Here is a 23,163-nt window from a genome sequence, read left to right as displayed (position 1 = left end):
GGAAATCCACACCTGTTTCCAGGTAACCAAGGCAGTACCGTGACGCTGACAATTAGTGTGTGTGTGTGTGTGTGTATACCTGCGTAGGCGGATGCACAAGCAGCGCAGCTTCCTAGCTTTACCTGTTCAGACACTCTGTGGGGATGAAAGCAGCTGTCAGCCCTGCTGGCTTAATGAGACAGACATAATCTGACCAGGAGAAGCAGCATGACAAAGTTTGGGCCTCAGCTCTGAACAAGTTCCCTGCATTTATAATCTGCTGAGAACGTTACGCATGGAAACAGGCCAAAGTCGGCCCAACTGAGCTGAAGCTGGACGTGGAGACTCGGTGGAAGGTGGAGCGCAGAGGCATCTTCACAGGTCTTGCCCTCAAGTGTTGAGCACCTATTTCTGCAAGTATGAATCCAATGTGGAAGGTTTATAAAAGCAAAGTGCTGAAGACTATTAATCCCGAATATGAGGAGGACATTGCTGAGGAGGTACAGAATATACATACACGTTTCTCCACATTTGCTCATGTTACTCATTAATTTGTTTGTCAGAAACACTTTAAAGTACAAGAAAGCTGACATAATTGTTGGCACGGAAGCCAGAAAGTCAGCTGGTTTTGTTTTGCTGATCATTTCTTATTCATCACAGCGTTAGATGAGCTTGCAGGGCTGATTTGTTTTCCATGCAATGGGAACTTTAAGACAGATGTTCGGCCTGGGAACAGCAATGCTGGCCTTAATGCACGCTGGCAAAGTCGACTCTGATGAAACTGTGTTTACTGACATGTGCATACAAATCTACATGCATCAAATCTACTTTTTTTATTATTTTCTGTTAGACGAATGTGGACTGTAAATGAAATCCAGATACGTAAGAGCAGTCACAGCAATAATAAAACAGCTTTTAACCAAAATACAGGCAACAATGCAAGCAATATGGGATGTTTTCAGCAGTCACCGAATGCCTTTTTTGCTTGGTATCTTCTTACATAAAAATATTATCAAGTCTTGGTCTCATATTTCAGATGCCTGTGGTGACTTAAGTAAACATAAAAACATTTTATCGCAAAAAGAAAGAAGTCAGAGAAAGGCCTAATAGACGATTACACTCATGTGAAGCAGAACTTTCTAAGTTTTCTTTTCTACCTTTTTAAAGCTCTCAGGACGTCTTGGAGTTACGCTGTGACCTTTTCCAAGGCCAGACATCCGTGCTGTAAATGAAACAGTTAAAACAAGCTTCACTTTGAACACATGCAGCAGTAAAATAAGGATTGTACCTTGCATCAGTAACTGTAATTTTACTTTCTTTTTAGCGGTTTTTGTTGGATTGGACTTTTCCCACCGCTCATATTCACTGCAACACCTGCACTCGATGCAGGACTTGGTTCTTGTGAAACAGTGTTGCGTTGACCCAGATCTCCAGAGAGCTGAGAAATTCGATCCTGCACAGGAGCTGAACAAACGGATTAGTTGGCATTCCAGTGAGTGACGGGCTGACAGGCGGACGAGACAGATAGCCAGGTTCTTCACTGGCGTATTCAGATCTGCCAGCTGACTGCTTCAGATTGTGGCCTCTTGAGCTGCCCGGGCATTTGCAAGGACGACAGGGAATCCGGAGAGATAGTTTCCATCTAGATAGATATGCAGAGATGTCATCACTGCTATTTGAGTCGCCATTGCTTCACACGTTCTAGTGAAATTAGAGACTGCTAAAGCGTTTGACTATCAGTCTTCCTTATGTCAAAACATCCACTGATGTGGAAATACTACTGTTAAGTAATTAGTAAGTTGGTCAAGAGATAAAACAAGCAATTAAAACACAATGTGCAAAATGTTAAAGTTAGTTTTAATAAAGAAATATTAAACATTTTTTCTATGGTGGCAATTTATTTTTAGTCTCCAGCAGTCCATATAATAGTGTCATGTGTGTTTAAGCTAGGTCTGCTTCAGCTTGCAGTACCCACAATACGCACCGGATGGCGACTGCTGTGCACAGATTCTGTGTTGTGCATTAAACTCAGACAGTTTGTTGTGACCAGATTGGGAAACTGCTGTGTGTGGACAGGTTCATGAAATATTGTTCTGTTTACTGGTGTTGCAGGTCACAGAGGTGGAGAACGATATGAGTCCAGTGCAGGAGGATGAGGGGCCCAACGCTGTCTCCCAGCTGGCCAGGAAAGTATGTGAACCCTGGCAGTGCTTGTAAATCTTGTAGGGTATTTTCTGTCCCTTTACTAATCACACAGGTTTCACAAATACTTTATAAAATTTTCACAGATGCAGTGAGTAAAGTGAGAATATCCATACAAAGGTTCACGCTAAGCATATGTCTAAAGATATGACAAAGGAGCATTAGTCAAGTCATATTTGACAGCACTAAATCCCTACTTTGACCTCTGACCTTGTCCAGATGCAGGGGGCAGGAGCTAAAAGCTGGAATCGGCTATCAGCGCTCTTCAACAAAGATGATGAACACCAGCTCCTAGAGGAGACTGAGAGCTCCCCTGTCGCTGACCAGTGAGTTTTTAATCGTCCATCTTCTCACATGCATTCATGAACATTGATGTTGCCTGTGCTGGTGAAATATAGCTTTACACTTTCCAACTGAGATCACACCTTTATTAGATTTTGTAACTTATAAGGTTGAAGTTTTACTTTCGTTGCACTGACCCAAAGAAATGTTTTTGCCGAAACTGGTGTACAGACTGAACTGAAAGGGGAAAAAGGAGGCTTAATAAAAAACAAATAGAAGTGAAGATAATTACTGGAAGACATAAATTCTTATTTTCTGAAAATCTAGGATACTTACTGGCCAAAATCTGGCTTTTTCATCATATTCATAAAGGAATGATTGTTGGATTAATCACTATTGAAGCCCTTCTTATAAAGTCTCTGTGTTTACATGTAACTTAAGTTATTTAAAATCTAAAATCTTCATCAGTTGTTTCATAATTTAAAGCACCTACTGCTTTGTCTAAATTCTCAGTCCGCTTGCAGCAAAGCCCGAGGAGCCTCCGCGACCCACCAGGCGCACGGGATTCTGGGATAGCTTTGCGTCCAACTGGGCAGCCAAGAAGCAGGCCGAAGCTGCTGCGGCCGCCGCTGCTGCTGCTGAGAACGAGGCAGCAACAGGAGAGGGTGAGGAAGGGGTGAGAGAGGCTGGAGGGGCGGAAAGCCAGCAGGATGGGCAGGTCACTGAGGGAGAGCAGAGTGAAGGGGGAGGAAGGAGCAACAATAGCTTCTCCAAGTACGTCTCGCTGGGAGGAGGCAACGAGGATGCGTCTTTCAAATGGAACTTTGTTACCAGCAAGCTGGCAGAGCTGAAGACCAAGACCAATTAGAAACATGGTGGAGGAGAAAGTAAAAGAAAATAAACAACATGAGGAGGGTGGTAGATGTAGGAGGAGGGTAAATTTTGCAAAGGATATCCTGTAACTAAACTGGCGCCTCTTGAAGTCCCTCTGTATTGTCAGCTATTATACGCTCCAGAAAACGTGTGTTCACAGCAACATTACTACCAATGGCCTGATTGCTGGTTGAGACATAAAAAGAAAATCAGTGTTCTTGTTTATTTATTTTTTTGTAATCTTTGGTTCCCCATTACTTAAAGGTCAGTCTATTTATGTAAGAGTAAAGAGGAAGTATAGATCATAGGCGACGCTTAACAAAGAGAGCTTCCATTTCTCTGCCTGCACAGAGCCAGAGGTAGTGTTCATGTCCCGGACCAGTGATTGAACTCCAACCACTATTTCTTATGAAAAAAAAAGTTGCTTGTATTAAATGTCACTATGCTAATTTATGAAATTCTGAATTATTTCTGGGAGATGAGGTGGGCACCTAGACCTGAGTTGTCTCTTTACCATCTAACCCCGCAGCACAGAGAATGCAGTAAGGCAGAATTTTGGTGACGACCACACTGGTTTAGGCAGCACACGGCAGTGTTTTGTTTTTGCAGTTGTATGACTACACTTACTTCCCTAAAGTGCTTCTTTCACCGCGAACATGTGCCTCCACACCTGTCAGCAAACTTGATCTAATCTGTAGTTTAACAAAAACCGGATTAAGAGATTAAAGGCAGTGATAGCAGGATTAGACAGGGATTATCTCACTTAACCTGTTCAGAGGCCAGCGGATTATAGAAAGGTAATTTGGCAGTGTGATGTAGATACTACATAATCTTCCGAGTTTCCCTTAAACTTCAGGAATGCAAAATGTGGAGCACATTTATTTGACACGTATGCACGCCTGGTGAGATAAAGCCGGTAAAACCGATGACTTGGATTTTTTGTGATTGTGACTGAGACTGAAATGTGTGAGTTTTTTGACTTTTAAAATGTTGTGATTTAAAACAAATTTGGCTTATTATGGTATTATTTCTGTTCTTTTGTGGTTTATGCCTTATTCCATGTTTTATTCTGCTGTTTTCGGTGTATAAGAATAAAGACTATTGCACTGAAATTCTTGTAAGGTATGAACATGTGACTGAAAAATTGTAACTTTTGAGCAATATTGGAAAAAAATTAGAATTAAATAGAAGCTTTGACTCGAACCTTTTTTAAAAATCTAGAACACGAAATTCTGTCTCTGGCCAGCAGGGGGTTCTCTTCACCTCTTAAATTTTGTATAGCATATATTCAACTGTCCCTTTTTTCTGCCTTCATGTCCTTCACATTTACATCACATCAGTCTTTTATAAACATGACAACAGCCTGATCAGATACCCTGTCAAAAATAGCCCATTTTCCTCCTCATATCCCACTTCCTTCATCTCTTTCGTGTCCTGTTTTTCACACCCATTTCCTCTCTCTTACTGTGTCATGTTTCCTCAGATAGAACAGAGCTTCCTTTTTAAATTTAGGAGTCTTTCTTGGCATTTCTATATGAATTTGGCAACACACAATAATGATGCGAAAATGATGCAAGCGAGTGTAGCCCGAACTCAACCCCATGGTTTCGTGCCATTTCCATGTGTTTATACTGTCAGTCAGATTTTATCCTGTCATAATGGGACATGGGAAATCAGGGAGTTTCACTAGCTGTGTACAGACTTTCACATCAGCAGTCTCTGTTTGAGTCAGAAGAGATCTTTCCCCACTCGCAGCTCAGTGACAAACTCGTGTTTCTTGCATATTTAAAACAAACTCAGACTGAACATTTATTCCAAAAGGGCTGATTTTTGGGCTGATGGGCGGGGTGATGAAATTCTGACGACTACTGTCTTGATGTTTTGAGGTCCATATTTTAGTTTCATGACATCAAGTCAGCAATGCTCGGTGGAAATGGGGTTTGTAGAGCATGAATGCATCAGAAGGCGAGCAGGCAGGGCTGGCAGTTTACGCGGGGGGAGACGAGGGAGAGTGCACAGAGGCACAACTGGGTACTTGAGGGGTCTGTGATGTCTGGTAGTTTTGTTTAAAATGCATCTCGGGGAGCTCAGAAATAATGAACTGCTTATCGGTGCTCGAAACCATTTTTGCTGAGATCACAAGCTGAAGCGAAAAAAACAACACACAAGGACTGCAAGTACTGCAGTTTTCATGAGTTCTGACTTTATTTATGTGGATATCTTCAAGAGGAAAAGATTAAAGTGGCATAGGTTAAAGATTTTCAGTCGCTTTGGCAGTAGATTAAGTTACCAAATCTCTGCCCAGACAAAAGCTGAAAGGCTATCATTATTTAAGGTTAGCTTTGTGGTCTCTGTTGACTCCTTGGAGACTGGTTTATCAGAGCTTTCTTTCTTCAAATGTAACAACTACACACAGTAAAGCTGTCACAAAACTGATGAACAGTGAGACCAAAGAGCACTACTGATTTTACTCACAGACGTCTGTTTACAGGTCTTAGGGATAAGGCTACTTTAATCCATACAAGCTGTTTGGTAATGCAATTTTGTCAGCCTCTGTTAGCTCTGAAAACCCAGAGTTAAAAAATATAGAAGTCTGTGCATGTTGAGTTAGAAAGAACAGATGTTTATGCACGACGACGTGCTCTTGTAAGACTTGAGGTTCAAGGCTACATTGTTGCTACTTGCTAGATACACATGAATCACCCACTGGGGACACAATAAGCAACATCTGGGGTGAAAAGGTAGCCAAAGCAGTTCCTCAAATGACCACTTCAGGCTGGCTCAAAAAGTGGGTCAGTCCCCGGAGGTTGCAGTGACATAATGCTCAACTTTACAGCACATATTTACAACCTGCAACCAAAAATGGTTTTGGACTCTATTGCCATTTTTTCCTTTCAACGCAGTGCTATAGTAGATTTATTTTGAGTATCTCATAAGTTTTAAGTGCATTAAGGCTTAAAATGCTTAAACAATAAAAATGAAAACACATTAAAAACAAAAACAAATGGGTAAAGTCACGGTGACAGAGTCTTTTTCTTAAAGTCAAAGCATGGGAACGTCTGTGGGCATGTTGGATTTCAGGTAGAGTCGGTACCAGTTTTTTTTTTTTTATCTGATTTTTCCCTCATGTGATCATGGTTCATGTTTTTTTTATATGCACTTAAGACCCTCAGTAGACTCTCACAGGTGTTTTCTCTTAGTCTGCCTGATAAGATCTCATCTCAGGGCCAGTGTGGTTTTGGGCAAGACCTTCCTCAGCAAGCAGGCATTTATGTGTCAAAGCAGGAAAAGCACAAGCAAATTAATGATGGAGTCATTCCACTTAGAGTATATCCTGCCTTTGTGAATGCTGGTTCACTGCCACGGCTTCTCATTAACCTGCTGTAATTTTAGTTCTGCGAGAAGTTTAAACAAAATAATCTGACGGATGCCAAAACAACTTGCTTTCATGTAGTGCGCCCATATACACAGAGCAGGAGCACTTTCAGCTCTGGGGACTCGACCGTTAATCCAACTCACTCATGCACACATGCTCATACTGGTCCCATAGCGTAAAACTCTTTTATCACTTGTGGTCCTGTCAGACAGGTGTGTGACCGCCACACTCTCAAAGTCCCGTAGGCCTTTGCCATTTGGTTCACTTTTGGCTCACAGTGCAACACAAATATCTCACCATCCCCCTCATCCACAGAGACAAAACACAGACAAGAACACACTATTTTCTTGTTTCTTCACTCTTCTTCATTGCTTGCCTTGGGCTCTGTGCCACACACTGCAATTACTTAAGAGAAAAGCAACCCCACAAAGATGTGTGAGCCTGCCTTAATTATATAACAAAAGCCCAAACCTGAGAGAAGATGAGTTAATTGTGTTTATATCCAAGATCTCTTTTTGTAGAGGGGGTTACCTTTGTAATCATGATGGTGTATAGCAATAATGGTGGTAATTAAGGACCCAGGTTAATGTTACAAAGGTTTACATACTCTGAGTAGGACTCTAGAAGGTTAGGCAATCTAAAATACAAAAAGATTAAATTTGTATTATATATATATATATATATATATATATATATATATATATATATATATAGATAGATATATATATATATATATATAGATGCTTTCTCAATCCGCAGAGGCAAATCTGGTTATCCACAAACTATTTTCTTTATGGATTTGCTAACAGACTTAAAACAGCATCACATGAGGTCAGTGGAACAAGTTTTAAGATGTAGCACAGTCTGATGACTTTGGAACAAACTACCATGTGATTATGTTGTAAGCTGTTGCGTTTCCATCGTCCGTCCCTTTGTGACCTCGCTTGGCCAACACCAGTCCATAAATCAGCCGGCCAAAGTGACCGGACTGTGCCAGAGCCTAAGAAGTTTGTCTTCAAGATTACAGCTCAAGGTCTCAAATGTTATACTGAGATTATGAAATGAGGTTAATCAGTAAAAGAAACATGGGCAAGAAAATCTAAGATCAGACACAGGGGGGAAGAGAAGATTTATCAGCAAAATTATGAAAAGGGTTGTAAAAGCAAAATAGACATAGCGCTTATGAAAGCCCTCACAGGCAGACAGAAATGTCTGGTAGCGCTCAGGTATGACGCTGTTGTGTCGGGTGTCTCAACAAACGAGGTGAGTCACACACGGCACAGCGGGCACATCTGGAAGTCGAACTACGGGACCAAAGATGTTCTCGCAAAAACAATGACTGGTCTCTTTCAGCAGCTTACCACAGCACACCTGCTTGAGGCAAAATTGTGGCTTATGTGAGGGAGGCACATGAACACTTACTGTATATACAGTGTAGTCTAGGGGAGATTTTTCCTTCTCCATTGTTTTATGAAAAAGGAATACACACCATCCATTTTGGTGTGAGTAAATGCAACAATTATTTTCTTGTTTACAAAACCTGCTCCACTTCTAAATTAACCGTGCAATAGTTCTTTTCTCTTTTTTGATTTGCAAAAGTGCAGCACTTTTAAAGCACTGCTCATTATTTCCTGTCGATTTAACATGAAATAACAACCAGCAGCGGTCACAATATAAAACGTCCTCCAAGGCTCCTTATCTGCTCCCTAATGGTCCTTCTTGTTTACAGAAATTACACTAATGCCCCAAAGTAATGGCCATTAGTATATTTAAGTGAGTGGACATTTCAGAATCACTGCACAGAGGTCATTTTCAGGGAGAAAACTTTGACAGATTAGCTGTAACTTTGCACCAGACATCACCCTGATAGGTTTATCAGCTAAAAGGAGGAGATCCACCAAACAAACAGGCAGACAAAGCAGTTTTCAGAGTTAATCTCCACTGTTTGCAGTGTGTCTGCATAGATAAGGTGGCGACTTGACTTTTTTGAAGTTAGACTCAGCTCTCTGCAGGGTTGTTATGACCTCTGTTTCAGTGGCCTTGTTAATCCTCAAGTGATAATGTGTGGATGTCTGCATGTTTTAAAAAAGCTGACCTGTCTAAACTGTTAGTGTGGAGCGACTCGTGTCATTCAGAAACAAGATGTTAATCCCAAGAAACTATGCACTTTCATGATTCTCCTGAACGTCTAGATGCATGCTCGATCATCCTGGTAAGGAAATCTCAAGAAGTTGATTCCAAAAAACATCCAGGATGAACAAAATCAACTTTTTGGGATTTTCCTAAACATTTTGGAAACAGTTAAACCGAACAAAAGGCCAAAAAGGTTTAAAGTATAAATGAGCCATCAAAATACATACAAAAGTTTTAAGAAATTATAAAGCAGGTGTTATAAATGATACAGCCACCTAAGGCCAATAACAATACCCCCCCACCCGCCAGGATAATCAGTTTTATAGTGTGGAGGAAGGGGCCTAGTGGAGGTATATTATTTAGAGAACCACAGTCCCTCACTTCACATCACAGAAGTTCACATGGTGTCTCGTCCCTGTAATCTACTAGCTCAATCTAGGCTTTATAATCTTGTGACTCTTTAGGAATGGATTTGGGACCCCCTTAGAAAATAAAATCTGCCTCCTGCCCCCTCTATTTCCCAGCAAACAGGGTAATCTTTCTGCAAAGCTCCCCCCCCCATACACCCTCGCGGCCACACCACGACCCAGTAAAACTCACGCAGGCACAGACACGCAACCACACACATGCATGCATACGTCCTGGCACCCATCATCCATCTGTATCTCTGCTGAAATCTGATCACCCATCTCCAAAGGCAGGCCTGCCTGAAAATAGATCGATTTTTCTGCTCTCATTCATACTTTCGAACAAGAGCTCGGGGCTTACAGGACCATCAATACATTTTCAGCCAATATGTGTGTTTATTTCTTGGGTCATGTTTGTACTTGTTGGCTCCATTGATTATTTTCAGATAAAAGTGGCCACCTAGTAGGAGGAGTGCTGAGCCCGAAGAACTTGAGCCGTGGGATTTCCACACACGGCACAGAAAATATAACTCGGCAGCTGCGATGTTTCTCTTCTGAAATTATAGTTTGCCGAGTTATTTTTAAGGGAGCAATATGCAGGAGGCCCACGATCCACCGTGTTGTGCTGATTTTGAAAGCTGGTTTGTCAGCTCGATGCCACGGGTCACTGGCTGTAGCGGTCACTCACGCGCAGTAAAAGTGATGGTTTGTGTTATATCTTTATATTGTATTGTATAGTTGCTGGAATGCAAATTGATTCTTTGGCCCTCCACAAAGTCTCTGTCGGGCTCGAGTTACTGTTTCTACAGCTGTTATGGCTGTTGTTCTTTGCTTTTGCTCCCGACCTGCAGCTAAGCCTAAACACACACACACATACAAACACACACCAGACACCCAGCTCACCGTGAGAACCAGCAGACTCCAACAAGACGCTAAGAAGGCATCTGAAAAATGCATCTTGAATTCTTAATTTTAGAGGCTGATGGGCACAAAAAATGTCGTCTCATGTAGTGTTTTTTTTTTTTTTTAAAGATATTGTGTTAAAAAAATAAACAATGTAAAACTTCTGATATCTTCATAGTAAAATATGCTTTTTAAAATACTTTAATCAGTCTTGGCACTCAGAAATACTCACCTGGTTTTGAATGAGTATGCATATTTAATCACAGCATCCTTCAAATACATTTGTTGTTAAATTATAGAACACCCCAAAAGCTTTGTGTTTCAAAATTGTTACTGAAAAATCAAAAAAAGTTTCACAGTGTTGGCAGTATAGAAACACTGCTTCCCTGTAAGCGCTTCTTTCCCTCTGCAGTTCTGCCTCTCACTGGATATGATATCAAAAAAACAAAAAAGAGGAGAGACTGTTAACCTTCCCAGGTGGATGAAATGATGGATGGTGGAACAACAGAAGTAACTGTAAAAATTCTTACTGATAAAAGAAAAAGAGGATAGAAAAAAAATTCAAGAGTGAAGGAAGCTGAAAATAAAACAAGAGCGAACCTCAGTTGGATGCATTAGGTGGAAACATGAGATTCAAACAAGCACTCTATTGGGTAAATATAAAGGTTTAGAAGGTAGATGCTAGCTACCTGTGTGAAGCACAGGAAATCACTGTTCTCTAAGAACAGGTAGTAGAAAACATCCCTCCTGTTAAACTACAACTTTTGCTTTGTTTTTTAAATACTAAAGATTTCTTGTGCGATGCCGTGGGCACATTGCTATTCCTCAACTGAGAGGCGAGTGGCTCCTCCAGGTGAAATCAGCTGCAAAGAAGATGCTGCGCCAAAAACCTCCTTGTGATTGCTTTGGTCATTGAACAATTGCTGCGGTTTGCCTGGAAGATGCTCACTTATCTGCACTGTCAGGTAGGACATTTTAAAAGGTCCAACTTTTACTTTGAAGGCAAATGTTTTTTATTTATGTTTTATTTTATGTTTGGGTTGCACTTTCACAGTTTCCCTATCGCTGTTGAGTGTTTATGGATGAGTTGCCATCTTCTGTGCATATGGTGGCAATTTGGTAGCAACTAAAGCAATTTCAAGGAGATTTTTGTCAACCAGCTGGGGAACACGCAATTTCCTTAGCAACTGGTGATTGCCGGGGGGCAGGCCTCTGGGACTTGGGCTTTATTCACTTGACCCTGCATTGTAATCATGATCATCGCATGTTCAAAATGCCTGACATCACATGGTTAGTGGCCACATGCAGACAGAACCTCACTAAAAACAAGCTATAAAATTGTAACTAATGATGTTTACATTCTGTTCTGCTTAATTTCCGGTCTCCATGAAGCTATAAAGTAATCAGCGTCTGACTTGTCATCTAGTGCTCAACAAGTAAGCAAATAATCTTCCGTTTAACAGTTTAAAAATGCCTCTTATTTTCGTCATCATCCTGCCCACAGTGGCTTCTGTCACAGGTGCACATCAGTGGATGGATAGGTGGATAGGTGGACGTATGGCTTTTAATACATTTATATAGAAAAAATGGTTCTTGTTTCCCCACCACATCAGGAATAACCCTCATGCACCACAGACTGATCATTCATCCATGCTCGAGCAAATCGAGCCTCGGGGAACCAGTGACCCATAACTAGCCAAGGCGGAAATTACACATTGATGCACAGCTGGAGATTTCACTGCCCCTGTTTCTCGTCATGTACGATCAGTGCAGGTATGAAGACACACTCTGTCGTAGTGTAAAAGAGCAGACCTCTATTCACAGCTATACAAGCCAGTATGGCTCATCTTACACCCTTCTCTTTCTCCGCTCCTGCAGGAGCATTGCATACTCCCCTCCAGCCTGTCATCAACATGTTATTAAATCCCACTCCATCTCTCTTTGGCCGCTCCGACTTTTGCCCCCTCCGCTGCAAACAGAAATTCCTGTGCTCTTTTGCATGTTTGCTTCTCCTCGAGTCGTTGTCCTCCTTCGGTCCATCTCTATTTCTGACATGGGAATCTGGGGTGTCAGGCTGTCTGAGTGGAGGACTGGAGAAGGAGACAGTGCCACTTGATAAGAAGTTGATGGAGGCTGTCAGGAAGTACAGCTATTGTGGGACAAGGCTGCTGTGGGCTGTTGGGATTTACGAGCACTGGAGCGTGTTGCAAGTTTGTGTGGACAGTTAAATCGAGCAGTTTCAACCGTCTTGTATCCAGTTATATTTCATGAAACTGAGAAAATGCTTCTACACTTTTGCATCTTATCTAATTGACACAGATTTGTCCATGTTTTTTATCATTAAGTTTGAGTCCCATCCTGCTCATCTGCCAAGAAAACATCAAAACTGGCACACATGTACATTGTAGGCCTCTGGAGGTTCTCATCTAAATCAGATATTATAAAGCCATCATGTTCCTTAGAAACTGTCCACCTTACAGTAGGCTAAAATTGTAGCCTACTTGGACCGGTTTAGATTACACTCACCTCTGCTATGTCTGCTTCTTCTTGAATTTCATTTTGGGGAAGAGGGTGATGCTAACCTGGCGAGTGAAAGTGAAAAAGACAATGCTTGTGCAGCCAGAAAGTTTCCATGTTTTCAGTGTATAATGAATGGTTGGCTGTGCTGAATGTGCTCCTTCAGATGCCTCAGGATGTTACAGTAGAACTCGACTTTTACAGTCAGATATCGTGTGCATGAGAGTTTGAATGTGGAAGAAAACATTGTGCTATTCAAGCTCAATAAAAAACATTAAGAAATATATGCATATGTGAGTGCTGGTATTTTGTTTGCTCTTATGTTTTATCAAGTAAATTTACTGAGGGAGGTGAAAGGTTCCTCTGTACTTGGTGTTTTACTAACAGAGAAATCTTGTAAAGGATCAAAGGCCTAATCCAGAACTTCAACACCACTCAGCTTTTTTAATATGGTGAGAAACTGCTTCTTTGAGGACCTTTACACCAGTGTGGGTGACACACTAATTGGCCAGTTAGACACCTGGATCACTCTTTTCCCAGGAGGAACTGATATGGCTGTCAAAGTTCATGACCTAGTCCCAAAGCTGGGTGTCAGATACACGCACCATATCAAAGACAATAGACTTTTCAGTGGAAGCTCACCTGTGCCCTTCACTCTTGCAGTCTGACATCTGATGATGTTACAGAGCTTTATGCAATCCTGCACTGAGCCTGAAGCGCTTTAGAGCATAAAGCTTCACAAAAGAAAGCAGCATATCCTCTGTGTTAGTATAAAAACAAAAGCAAAATCACTTCAGGCCAGTAATTTCCTCTGCTTGTTTGAGCTGAAGCTGAACGCCACACCCAGTATGTAATTTAGACAGGATTAGGACTAATTAGTAAGTTTGTGGCAGGATCCCCTTATTATTTCTTGTTAATGACTAAAATTTGCTACAGAAAAAGCATAAACTGTTGCAGAGATTTTCTTTAATCTTTTTGTGCTTAGTAATAAAACGATGGGGAAAAAAAAATGTAATGACACCGTCTTTACATAACTCGGATACTCTGCAGTGTGCGCATCACAGCGCTGCATTCCTCTCTGTGCACAGTCCTTCACAAGCTTGGCAACAAGTCATGAGAGCTCATGCCGATGGACTGAAGAATGTAATTAGAGGAAACAGTTTGTATTAGATCAGATTAGACTTCACCAGGTCAACTGGCAGTTCTCATGTAATTTCTTGACTGATAATTTGTTTTCCAGTTTGTCGTCTGCCAGTTATGATTGGCACTATTGGATGGCTGTCAGAATTACCACAGTGAGCTTAATATATTTTCTATTATTTCCAACAGCTTGTTTTAGCTTGATTTATCTTCACTAAAGTAATAGTATTATAGAAGCAGGAGCTTGTATTTGCAAATAATGCTTTAAGCAGTAATGCTTAAAACTTCTGATGATGTCCACTCAGCAAAGTTTTGAAAAAATCTAACCCACTGCGATATAATTGCACAGTAACGTACAAAATATTACCATGCAAGCATTACAATCCACTGAGACTCCACCAATACTGCTTATGATTGACAGGTGTCCTCCCTCCTCCATGGATCCTGCAATTAAGTCCCACTGAGGATGATCAGGTAGGAATCCTCTGTGGGCTTTGAGGGATATCACTGGCTGAATCCTCAGAGGAGGTCCTGCCCAACATGGCGCCACAGAGATGGGCCTTCCCTCGCCCTCACAACCAGACTGGGGTTAAATTAGGAAAGGCTAACCCCAGAACTGTGGTGAAGACGAGGGCGAGGTCAAGTGCTTTGCTTTGCTTTGATGATGTTGGAGAGCATATCCAGTAGACGTTCTTCATCTGCAGCTGACGGGCTGAGAGAGAATTGCTAATGTTGTTTGTTCTGTGTGCACGCATATGGAGATGTGAGTTATATGCAAATTGCAAGAGGGACAATATGCACAAATATAAGCCAAATGTCAAAATTCATTCTCATCTCTCAAAATGGTTCGCAGCATTTTTTGATGCCCATTCCTGTACATCAGACCTGCTTGGTGAGATATGCACTGAAAGTTTAGTGTACTATCTTCTGTAGTTGCTTTGAATGAGGACTTTACCAAAAAGCTATTTTCTGTGGTATCAGCTACATGTCAGGGTTTAGATTCTGCTATATAGTGCCCACACTAGACTCTAATAACAAATACATGGTAGTCTGAAAAGTTTAAAAGCTAAAAGCACCAGAGGACAGGAGTTCTGAATGAATAATTATCAAGTGTTAGCATTGTCCTTGTAACTAGCTTACTAGCTTCAGTAGCAACCTAGCATTACTTTAAAGCCTAACCTTCAGAAAGAAAAAAGTTGCTTTCAGTCCAAACAAAATTGGTATTTTACTGCCAAGATGCTCCTACATCATATTAATCACAAACTAACTTAAGTGGCTATCTTTGCATATTTCATGTTCATGAAAAATAAAGCTAACGTGGTCAATGTTCTGCTACATTTTTAGCTTGTCGCCCAATAAAAACTGTCTGCAGCAATGCTTCATTTGGAGTCACAATCACATGTGCACAACCAAATTGTCTGAAAGATAGCTTTCTAACACTTTAATTTAGATACCCAATACTTGTCATATGATGAAATATGTAACTGACAGTCCTCATGCAAGACCAAAATAAACAGCTGTTGGTTAGAAATATGTATCATCCTTGCGTTTTTGTGGGGAACAATCAAAGGCTTGTTGCTTACAAAAATAAAAACTTAAAATGTGCTTCTCTTTTACTGCAAGTTACATTTTGGATTGTGCAAAAACAAAACAGGTTGACAGGTGTGGCAACAGGAACTGAGTTTAGCAAATAGTCAATTAGTGGTACAGAAAGAGACACGAAGACCAGACAGTGATTTACTCAGCAGCTCCCCTGCCTCTGCTGTGACATGAGCCTATTTTTTCTCTCACTACAGCCTCAAGGTTACAGTCTAAGCCTGGACTCAGCCTGTCTGTGCTGTAGCTCTTCTCAAAGTTAATCAGTTCCACAAAAAAGGGTCTCACCTTGGCTTGAGGCAGAAAAGTTCTTGTCTAAACAAATAAATAGCCAAAGGAAATTAATTTATTGAGCTGTTAGTAGGATATTGTTTGTCTAGCCATACCAGTAGATAAATAAAAAGCTCCAAAAGGGACATTTTTTTCATAATATGTACATATCTGTGTTTCACAGGACGAAACAGGACTTTGTGCCATAAGCACAAGTATTAGGCCTAATTAGAGAATAGTGCCCAACTCCAGTTCAACTTTAAAAACCCACAACTAAGCCTATAGTAAGAGCAAAGGGCTCTGTTGGAAAACCTTGGTGATATGACCTTTCTGAGATATAATGGTGCCTGATCGGTCAATGACTATTAAATTGAATTCTGACTTTCAGCACGTATTAACTACGTATCTTTTTATTGCCACTTACATAATGGAAGTCATGCTGGAGTGAAAAGGTTCTAGGATTGACCTGTAGCACCTTATCTATGCTACCAAAGTACACTTAATAGAAAGATTGAAAGCATGTATTATAAGCTATGGCTTTGACCTGAAGGTAAACCAAGTGGCACAAAGAACATTAGTAACAGAGGGGATCGTGTGAGGAGGGAGAGGAGGTGGAGAAAAAGATGAAGGAGAGCGTTTGAATCTGCAGATGATTTGTCTTTTTAAACATACATTTTCTCAAACCAATTTCACTGACTGTGGAAAACATCAAAGCTGCCACCTTAAAAAGGGACGGGCCTTTCACTGGCCATATTGTGAACATATGGTCCCAGGAGATGGTTTTACCCTGCTTGGTGAAAAACATCAAGAACTGAAAGTGAAAGAGAGTAATCAAAAACCACAGGGATGCAATAAAGTGACCAATAAAGCGACCGGTTCGTGGCGTTTGGGTTACGAACTCTGTTCCCTCGTGGGAGTCGGATATCAGAGCAGGAGAAGTGTAGATGAATGTTTTCATGGATGCAGATGAGGAGCGAGGGCCAGCTGTTGGCCTGACAGCTTGTCCTGTTCCCACATGACTGGGAATAGATCTGACTGTGTGACTGGGGTGTTTTCTCATCATGATGTGGCCACAAATGTTTTCACAGCAAGGAACTCGTTGCAGTGTGCTACTTGGATGCAAAGAGTTTGGTAACTGCAATATGTTTAATTCTGTGCTGGGACTGTTTATGAATCAGCAAATTTATGCTGACTGTTAACTTGCCACAGAGCGGCTGTTCATAGTGCTCTTCTAGAAAAATTGTGCCTGCTTACAAAAACATGGGGTGATATTTACTGCTAAATGTATGCATTCAGCAGTTTGCAAAAGTATCAACAAAATTAGAAATTGCACAATATAGTGTAGAGTTAAGAGAGACAAGTTAAAAAAAACAACTTTACACCTCAAATCTAATTAAATGCAACGAATTCTTAGAACTGTAATTATGGTTTGTGTACAAAATTAAAACGGCTTTGATTAGCGCACATCTTTGCCGCCCTGTTCACCAGCATCAACATCTGGTCAAAGATGTGGGTAACCTTGTAGCTCTGATTTACTTTCATAGTTTTATTATAAATCTGTTTACTTCTTGTTTTTGAAACGATTTGTTCTCAAAGGGACATGCAAACTTCTCCAAGGAATTTGAACTACAAAAAAAAGCTGTAAACACTTGTTTATGTTGAAAAGATGCAAATGTCCAGTGCATGAAACGGGGTGGTTCTTATCATCTAAGTTTATTTTCATCATAAATGTTATGGACAAACTTGAAAAAATTTCTATAGAAGAGCAGATAACCCCCATAATGGTCATCTATTGAGAAACCATCAATAAGCAATACAGCCTAAAAGCCTAAAAATAATGGATGAATATTCACATTCATGTTTTTGTTTATCATCAGGGAATTTGCTACAAATTAACTGCAATTATGTGACATATTTAACATTTTTACATGACATTATACACAAAAGAATAATAACAAATGATTTCATGGACGTGAGTTATTATCGATATGTTGATATGATATGAGATATAAGATGATATGAGATTTTGATGCACGGCTGGAGAACTACAAAGTATATTTTATTGAGTTTACATTCTACATAAAAGGACTCTTTCACTGATTAAAGAAAAATGTTTAACCTACATAACACTTGAACTAGGAAACTGTCAGCAGTGGTCAATCCCTGCTCTTGTTCTACAATGAGGGTGAACTGACCTCCCTGCTCTCTGAAAAGAAAACACATAAAACTCTTGTCTCCTGTTTCTGTAAATTTCATTTGGTGTCGAACCAGAGGCCCGCTAGCAGTCCTGCTGCAGCTTTTCCTGACGTAAGATGGTTATTTGTAGAGGGTCCGTGGCTCCTGGTCAGGTTTCCCACAGTGCCGATGCTCAGGCCATCTCCCTGACCCCCTGGGAAGCAGAGGTCATGCCTGACAAAGGGGAATGAAAGGGGTCTGTCCTCTGATTTATAACCCAGTAGTGCTACGGGATACCTTTAGTTCAGGGATGGTTTTTGTTACAGAGATGGGGGCAAAGCAAAGTGGAGTCTGCTCCCTCCTCCTGACTGCATTAGCTTAAAATTTCAGCCTTACTGGGGGTAGTTATGCAGTTGCTAAGAGGTAAAACAGGCAGGTACAACAAAGTGTTTATATTTTGAATAATTTCCTGGTGGATTTCGTTACCAGATGTAAGCCAGCTGCTGTTTTCTTGGAACAGATTTACATAACTGAATCGACTGCTGCTGTGTTGGATCATTCCAGTCATTCCTTGGACTCTGTTATAAGGATTTTAGTTTAGTTTGTCAGTAGATGTGTCAGTCAGGAGCCTGAGCCTGTGTCAGGTCAAACTGTGGGGCCAAGTTCTGGTGAACCTCACCTGCTGTGGATTCTAATCATGTGATTTATTTGACTTTGTAAACCAACCCATGCTTTACCCTAAACTGTGGTTTTCAGTTCATGTCAATCTAATCATTTATTTTATAGTCTTCCCATTTTCTTAGGATGTAATACTGCAATTAGAGGATAAAAAATACAAAATTTTCCTTTTTTGACCATTACATTTTAGAAGGCATGTCTAGACATCACACTCTGCGTGCATCAGCTGGAAGCGGCTGCACTCAGTGCCAGCCCATATCTGCTAATTTCATATATAGAAAGGACTCTTTAATTTTCTTTTGCCTAATTACAGATCCTCCTTCCTCTGCAAGCTGCTTTGCAACCCACCTCCACCCTAGCTCCTTCTTTTCATGCCGTTTCTGGCTTAATTGATGCCATACCTGTTGTCAGTGATGCCTGCTCTGTTCTACACCCGCTGCTCTCCCCGTCTTAGTCCTTTCATGTATGCAGATGGAAAGAGGGCAGAATTATGTTCTCCCAGAACAATACTGCCATATATAAATCATTACAGATGAAAATAGCAATAGTGTTTTGACTAAAGTGGTCTAGACTGAACTGAACCTAGACTTTTGAATTATGCTGTAAATCATCAGCGGGAAGAAACCAAACTGTCTTCCCTGACTTTACAATATGAATTTGTGGGAATTTGGCATTTTAAGTTTCTTCAAGCTCATGGTGGATCCTCAGGTTTTGTTTGTTTATTACAGACACAGAAAAGAAAAGGCATTTTGCATAAAAACAAAGATATTATTTTGTAATGAGCCTTGAAGAAGGTGCACATATGGTGATACCACTGTTCATGCAAGCAATGACCAATGACAAATACCTAATCATAATCATGGTTTAAAATTCATATATATAGTAATTCGTAACTTATCCCTGGTCTATTTTTTCTTCTTCTTTTTAGTCAAAAGACTTGTTGGCAAATATTTCATCTTATTTTTTTTTTATCACCCTTTCTTCTCTAAAAGGATTATACTCTGACACACATGCCAGAATCAGTGTGGAAGTAGGACAGAGCTGTTTTCCTACACCGACACCTCTGGTTTTAGATGACCACCATTACCGCATCAAAAAGGTCACCTTTGCTTGTTGATGTTTCTAGCACATCTGTGATGAAGGTGTGCCTTGCTAACAGCTGAAATAGTTGACTTCTCTCCTGGCAGACCACTGTGTGCCAGGGTTGTGTGTGTGTGCTGTTACTTTCTCGGTCTCTGAGTCATGAACCAAGCTTCTCTCAAGCGTAGACATCCGCAGTCTGCCGAAGCTGCTGGCGCAGAAGAACTAGGCCAGATTTGACACACTTCACAACCCATGCTAACCCTGACACACAATATTACTTCTCAGAGCACAGAAGAAAGATCCCAGCTACAAATGGATCGCAGTCGGAGGCCACACGAGCACAGAAGAGTTTGACCTAAGGTGTTATCAAAGAGCTGAATTAGAGGCTTTAGTGGAAAAGAAACTTGTGTTTTGTTTCACCGAGTAGTGCCAGAATTTTTTAAAGCCTTGTAAGTGTTTAAAACCCCTGGTAAAGTGGAATCAGATTTCCATCCACTGTCTGAGAAATAAGTCTGTTATGCTTTAGTGGTACTGGAGGCCTTTGAGCAGAGGAACAACAACGGCTTCCTGTGTAAGCTAAAAGTCTACATTTGCAGCTTATTAAACTACCAAAAATAGTTTTGAGGGGAGTTCAAAAGATTTCATTCAGTGAAATATCCAGTTTATCAAGTCATAAATGGGTCAAAAGATTGCTGATCCACATGTGCTGGTTGGCAAAAGTGTGATATGGAAAGTCTTCGGACTGTGTGTGTGTCTGTGTGTCTGTATTAAAGTGAGTGAAAAAACACATCAGCAGCAGCATCAAAGCCTGGAGTGCTGGATTCCTGCTGGTTTATCATCCACTTTTCAAACTACTGGGCATTTTTTTTCCCCTTTTTTGCAAGCACACTAAAATCTTTAACAGGTACACCAGTTCAGTCTTTCTGCTTGCTCAGCACTAGACCAGCCTAAACCTTGTCAACCCTGTAATAATCAGACCCAAATAGTCCTTTTCCAGCTGTTGTCTGTTTATTTCCAGGCAGACTGAGAAAAAAAAAGCCAAACCCAAAACATGACCATATGTTTAAACCTTGTCCTATGAACCCAAAACAGGATGTCACAGCAGGCCCTCCGGTCAGCGTAGCTGACAGAGACGCAGGCACACAGGAGGGCTATTGTTTTGCTCTGCTTTGGGAAAGACAGAAAGAGGGAAAGGAAGTGTGGTATACTAGAAGAAAGAAATTAGATTAGCGTGTGCTAGTGTGTGAGCGTGTGTGCACTTATTGTACAGTGTAAGTGCTGCTGTTGTAACTTGCCAACCTTGCAAAAGCTTTGTTCAGTGTGTGCAAACCGGTGAACGTGTCAAATGTTTGTTTGCTTAAATATTCTCACACTGTGTTGTGCTTCTTTAAAGGGAAACTCCCTACAATAGAAATCATATATGTTGGGAAAAGCCTCTTTGTGAATTCGGTCAACTCTTTTCTGTAAACTGCTAAATGAGTCATCTGCAGACTAATCCTGGGGCTGCTCAGTGGACAGTGAATAATTGAGCAGTTTGCAGTAAAACAGCCCACATGATGAGAGCTTATCTGGATATCTTAAAGGAATAGCTTATATTTGGGGAAATATGCTGTTTTCTGTGGACACTTGGCTAGAAAGATGATTCTCTGATTGGTAAATTATGTACCTGGAGACAACCACTAGTTAGCATGGAGGCTTTAAGGTGCTAAATGATAGACTTTGTTACCTTTAACCCCAAGAGGTCTAAGTCATCATCATCATCAGTGATGACCCTCACGGTAACCTTGTAAATATGCATTCTTTTGACTTTTTTGTGTGTTTTTGTTATTTATTGTTCTGCTAAAGCTATCAAGGCTGTCAATCAGGAGATCAAAAGATTGGAGGTAGGGTTGGGGTCAACACTGATGATGACTCAGAGCTCACAGAGTTAAAGGTAGCAAAAATGTTTTTACTTTGGAGTAATGACAGGACACTGAGTACAAAAAACTGTCTTACGGCATTTTCGTAATTTTTACTGAAGTTCAAATTGAGCATCAGAACGGGGAAGAAAGGTGACTTTGAACGAGGCATGGTTGTTGGTGCCAGACATGCTGGTTTAAGTATTTCTGAAACTGCTGATCCGCTGGGATTTTCCCACACAACCATTTCTATGGTTTACAGAGAATTGTCCAAAAAAAGAGAAACTATCCAGTGAGCAGCAGTTTTCTGGGTGAAAACGCCTTGTTGATGCCAGAGGTCAGAGGAGAATGACCAGACTGCTTGGGGCTGAAGGCAACAGTAACTCAAATAACAACTTCTTATAACCAAGGCGTGCAGAAGAGCATCTTGGAGCACATAACAGATGGGCTACGGCAGCAGGAGACCACACAGGGTTCCACTTCTGTCAGCTAAGAACATGAAACTGAGGCTACAATTCACACCAAACCTGGACAACAGAAGGCTGGAAAAATGTTGCCTGGTCAGATGAGTTCAAATTTCTGGTTCAACATTCAGGTTTTCAGTAAACAACATGAAAGTGTGGATCCATTCTGCCTTTTATCAACAGTTTTCAGGCTGCTGGTGTCTGTGTAACCTGTGAGGGATATTTTCTTGGCACACTTTAGGAGACTTAAAACCAAATGAGCTTTGTTTCTCGAAAAGTTTCAGTCTCAGATGGTGTCTGATGGTTATGGGGCTGCAGTCGGCACCAGTAACGGCCTTAATTTAGGTCGAGGATCGTCCAGTGTCTTGACAGACAGCCAACTGGATCCTCCAGCTCAGTGCTGGTGAAATTGTTGGGGGTCTTCCACTTGACTTTTTTGTTCCATAACCCTCAGGATCGTTTACGAAATTCCAAATGTCTTACTGTGTCCCACCTCAGCAGTGATGGTGTGCTGCGAGAGACCCTGCTTATGCAGTTCAACAACCCGAACGCATTTAAAAAGCGAATGTTTTTTTGCCTTTGCCATCAGAAAATTATGACAGTGTGACTACCTGACAGGAAATGACAATGAATACACATTTTAGCACATATTTGGCCTTTTAAAGGCATGTGGTCCTAAACTATTGATCAGCTGTAAAACAGCCTGTTCCAGTTTAAGCGTTGTTTTCAATAAACTGCATGCTCAATTTTTGCATGTTTTGTCTCACTCCCATTTCTTCTTGTTGCAAGCTCTACTTGGAACCTTGTTAAGATGCAACCATGTAAAATATGGTTTTTTTTGCCATTTTTCAAATGGTCTTAAACTTTTGATCGGGACTGTATAAACATCGCAGCATATCTGAGTATTGTTGCTCACCATATCCGTCCCTTTATGACCGTGTCACAAAGCTCAGCTCAAACCAGAACTGGTTTCTTGAGTAAGACAAACAGTTCACTGTAGTCAAATGGCCTCCACAGTCACCAGACCTCTCTCCATGTTCACTTATGGGATGCATGGGAACAGGAGATTCTCATGATGGATATGAAGAAAGTGGTTGATGCTTCACCAGTCACTATAGAAATGAAAAAAGTTGAGGCCAGCTCAACCTTTATTTTCCACACCCACTGCATGGTAGCACATGTTTACT

At 40.9% G+C, this 23,163-nt stretch overlaps 1 protein-coding gene across 1 annotated transcript; it reads left to right on the top strand.

Annotated features, from left to right (window-relative positions):
- Positions 1 to 398: 398 nt before the first annotated feature.
- Positions 399 to 3,331, top strand: LOC134635502 (uncharacterized protein C1orf232). The gene is made up of 4 exons (XM_063484881.1): positions 399 to 479; positions 2,092 to 2,169; positions 2,401 to 2,507; positions 2,977 to 3,331. Exons 1-4 carry the CDS (start codon positions 399 to 401, stop codon positions 3,329 to 3,331), a joined length of 621 nt encoding a protein of 206 aa, XP_063340951.1.
- The last annotated feature ends 19,832 nt before the right edge of the window (positions 3,332 to 23,163 follow it).

The sequence above is a fragment of the Pelmatolapia mariae genome, linkage group LG10_11, assembly GCF_036321145.2.
Source record: "Pelmatolapia mariae isolate MD_Pm_ZW linkage group LG10_11, Pm_UMD_F_2, whole genome shotgun sequence".
Taxonomy (NCBI): domain Eukaryota; kingdom Metazoa; phylum Chordata; class Actinopteri; order Cichliformes; family Cichlidae; genus Pelmatolapia; species Pelmatolapia mariae.
This window is presented reverse-complemented; position numbering and strand designations above follow the sequence as displayed.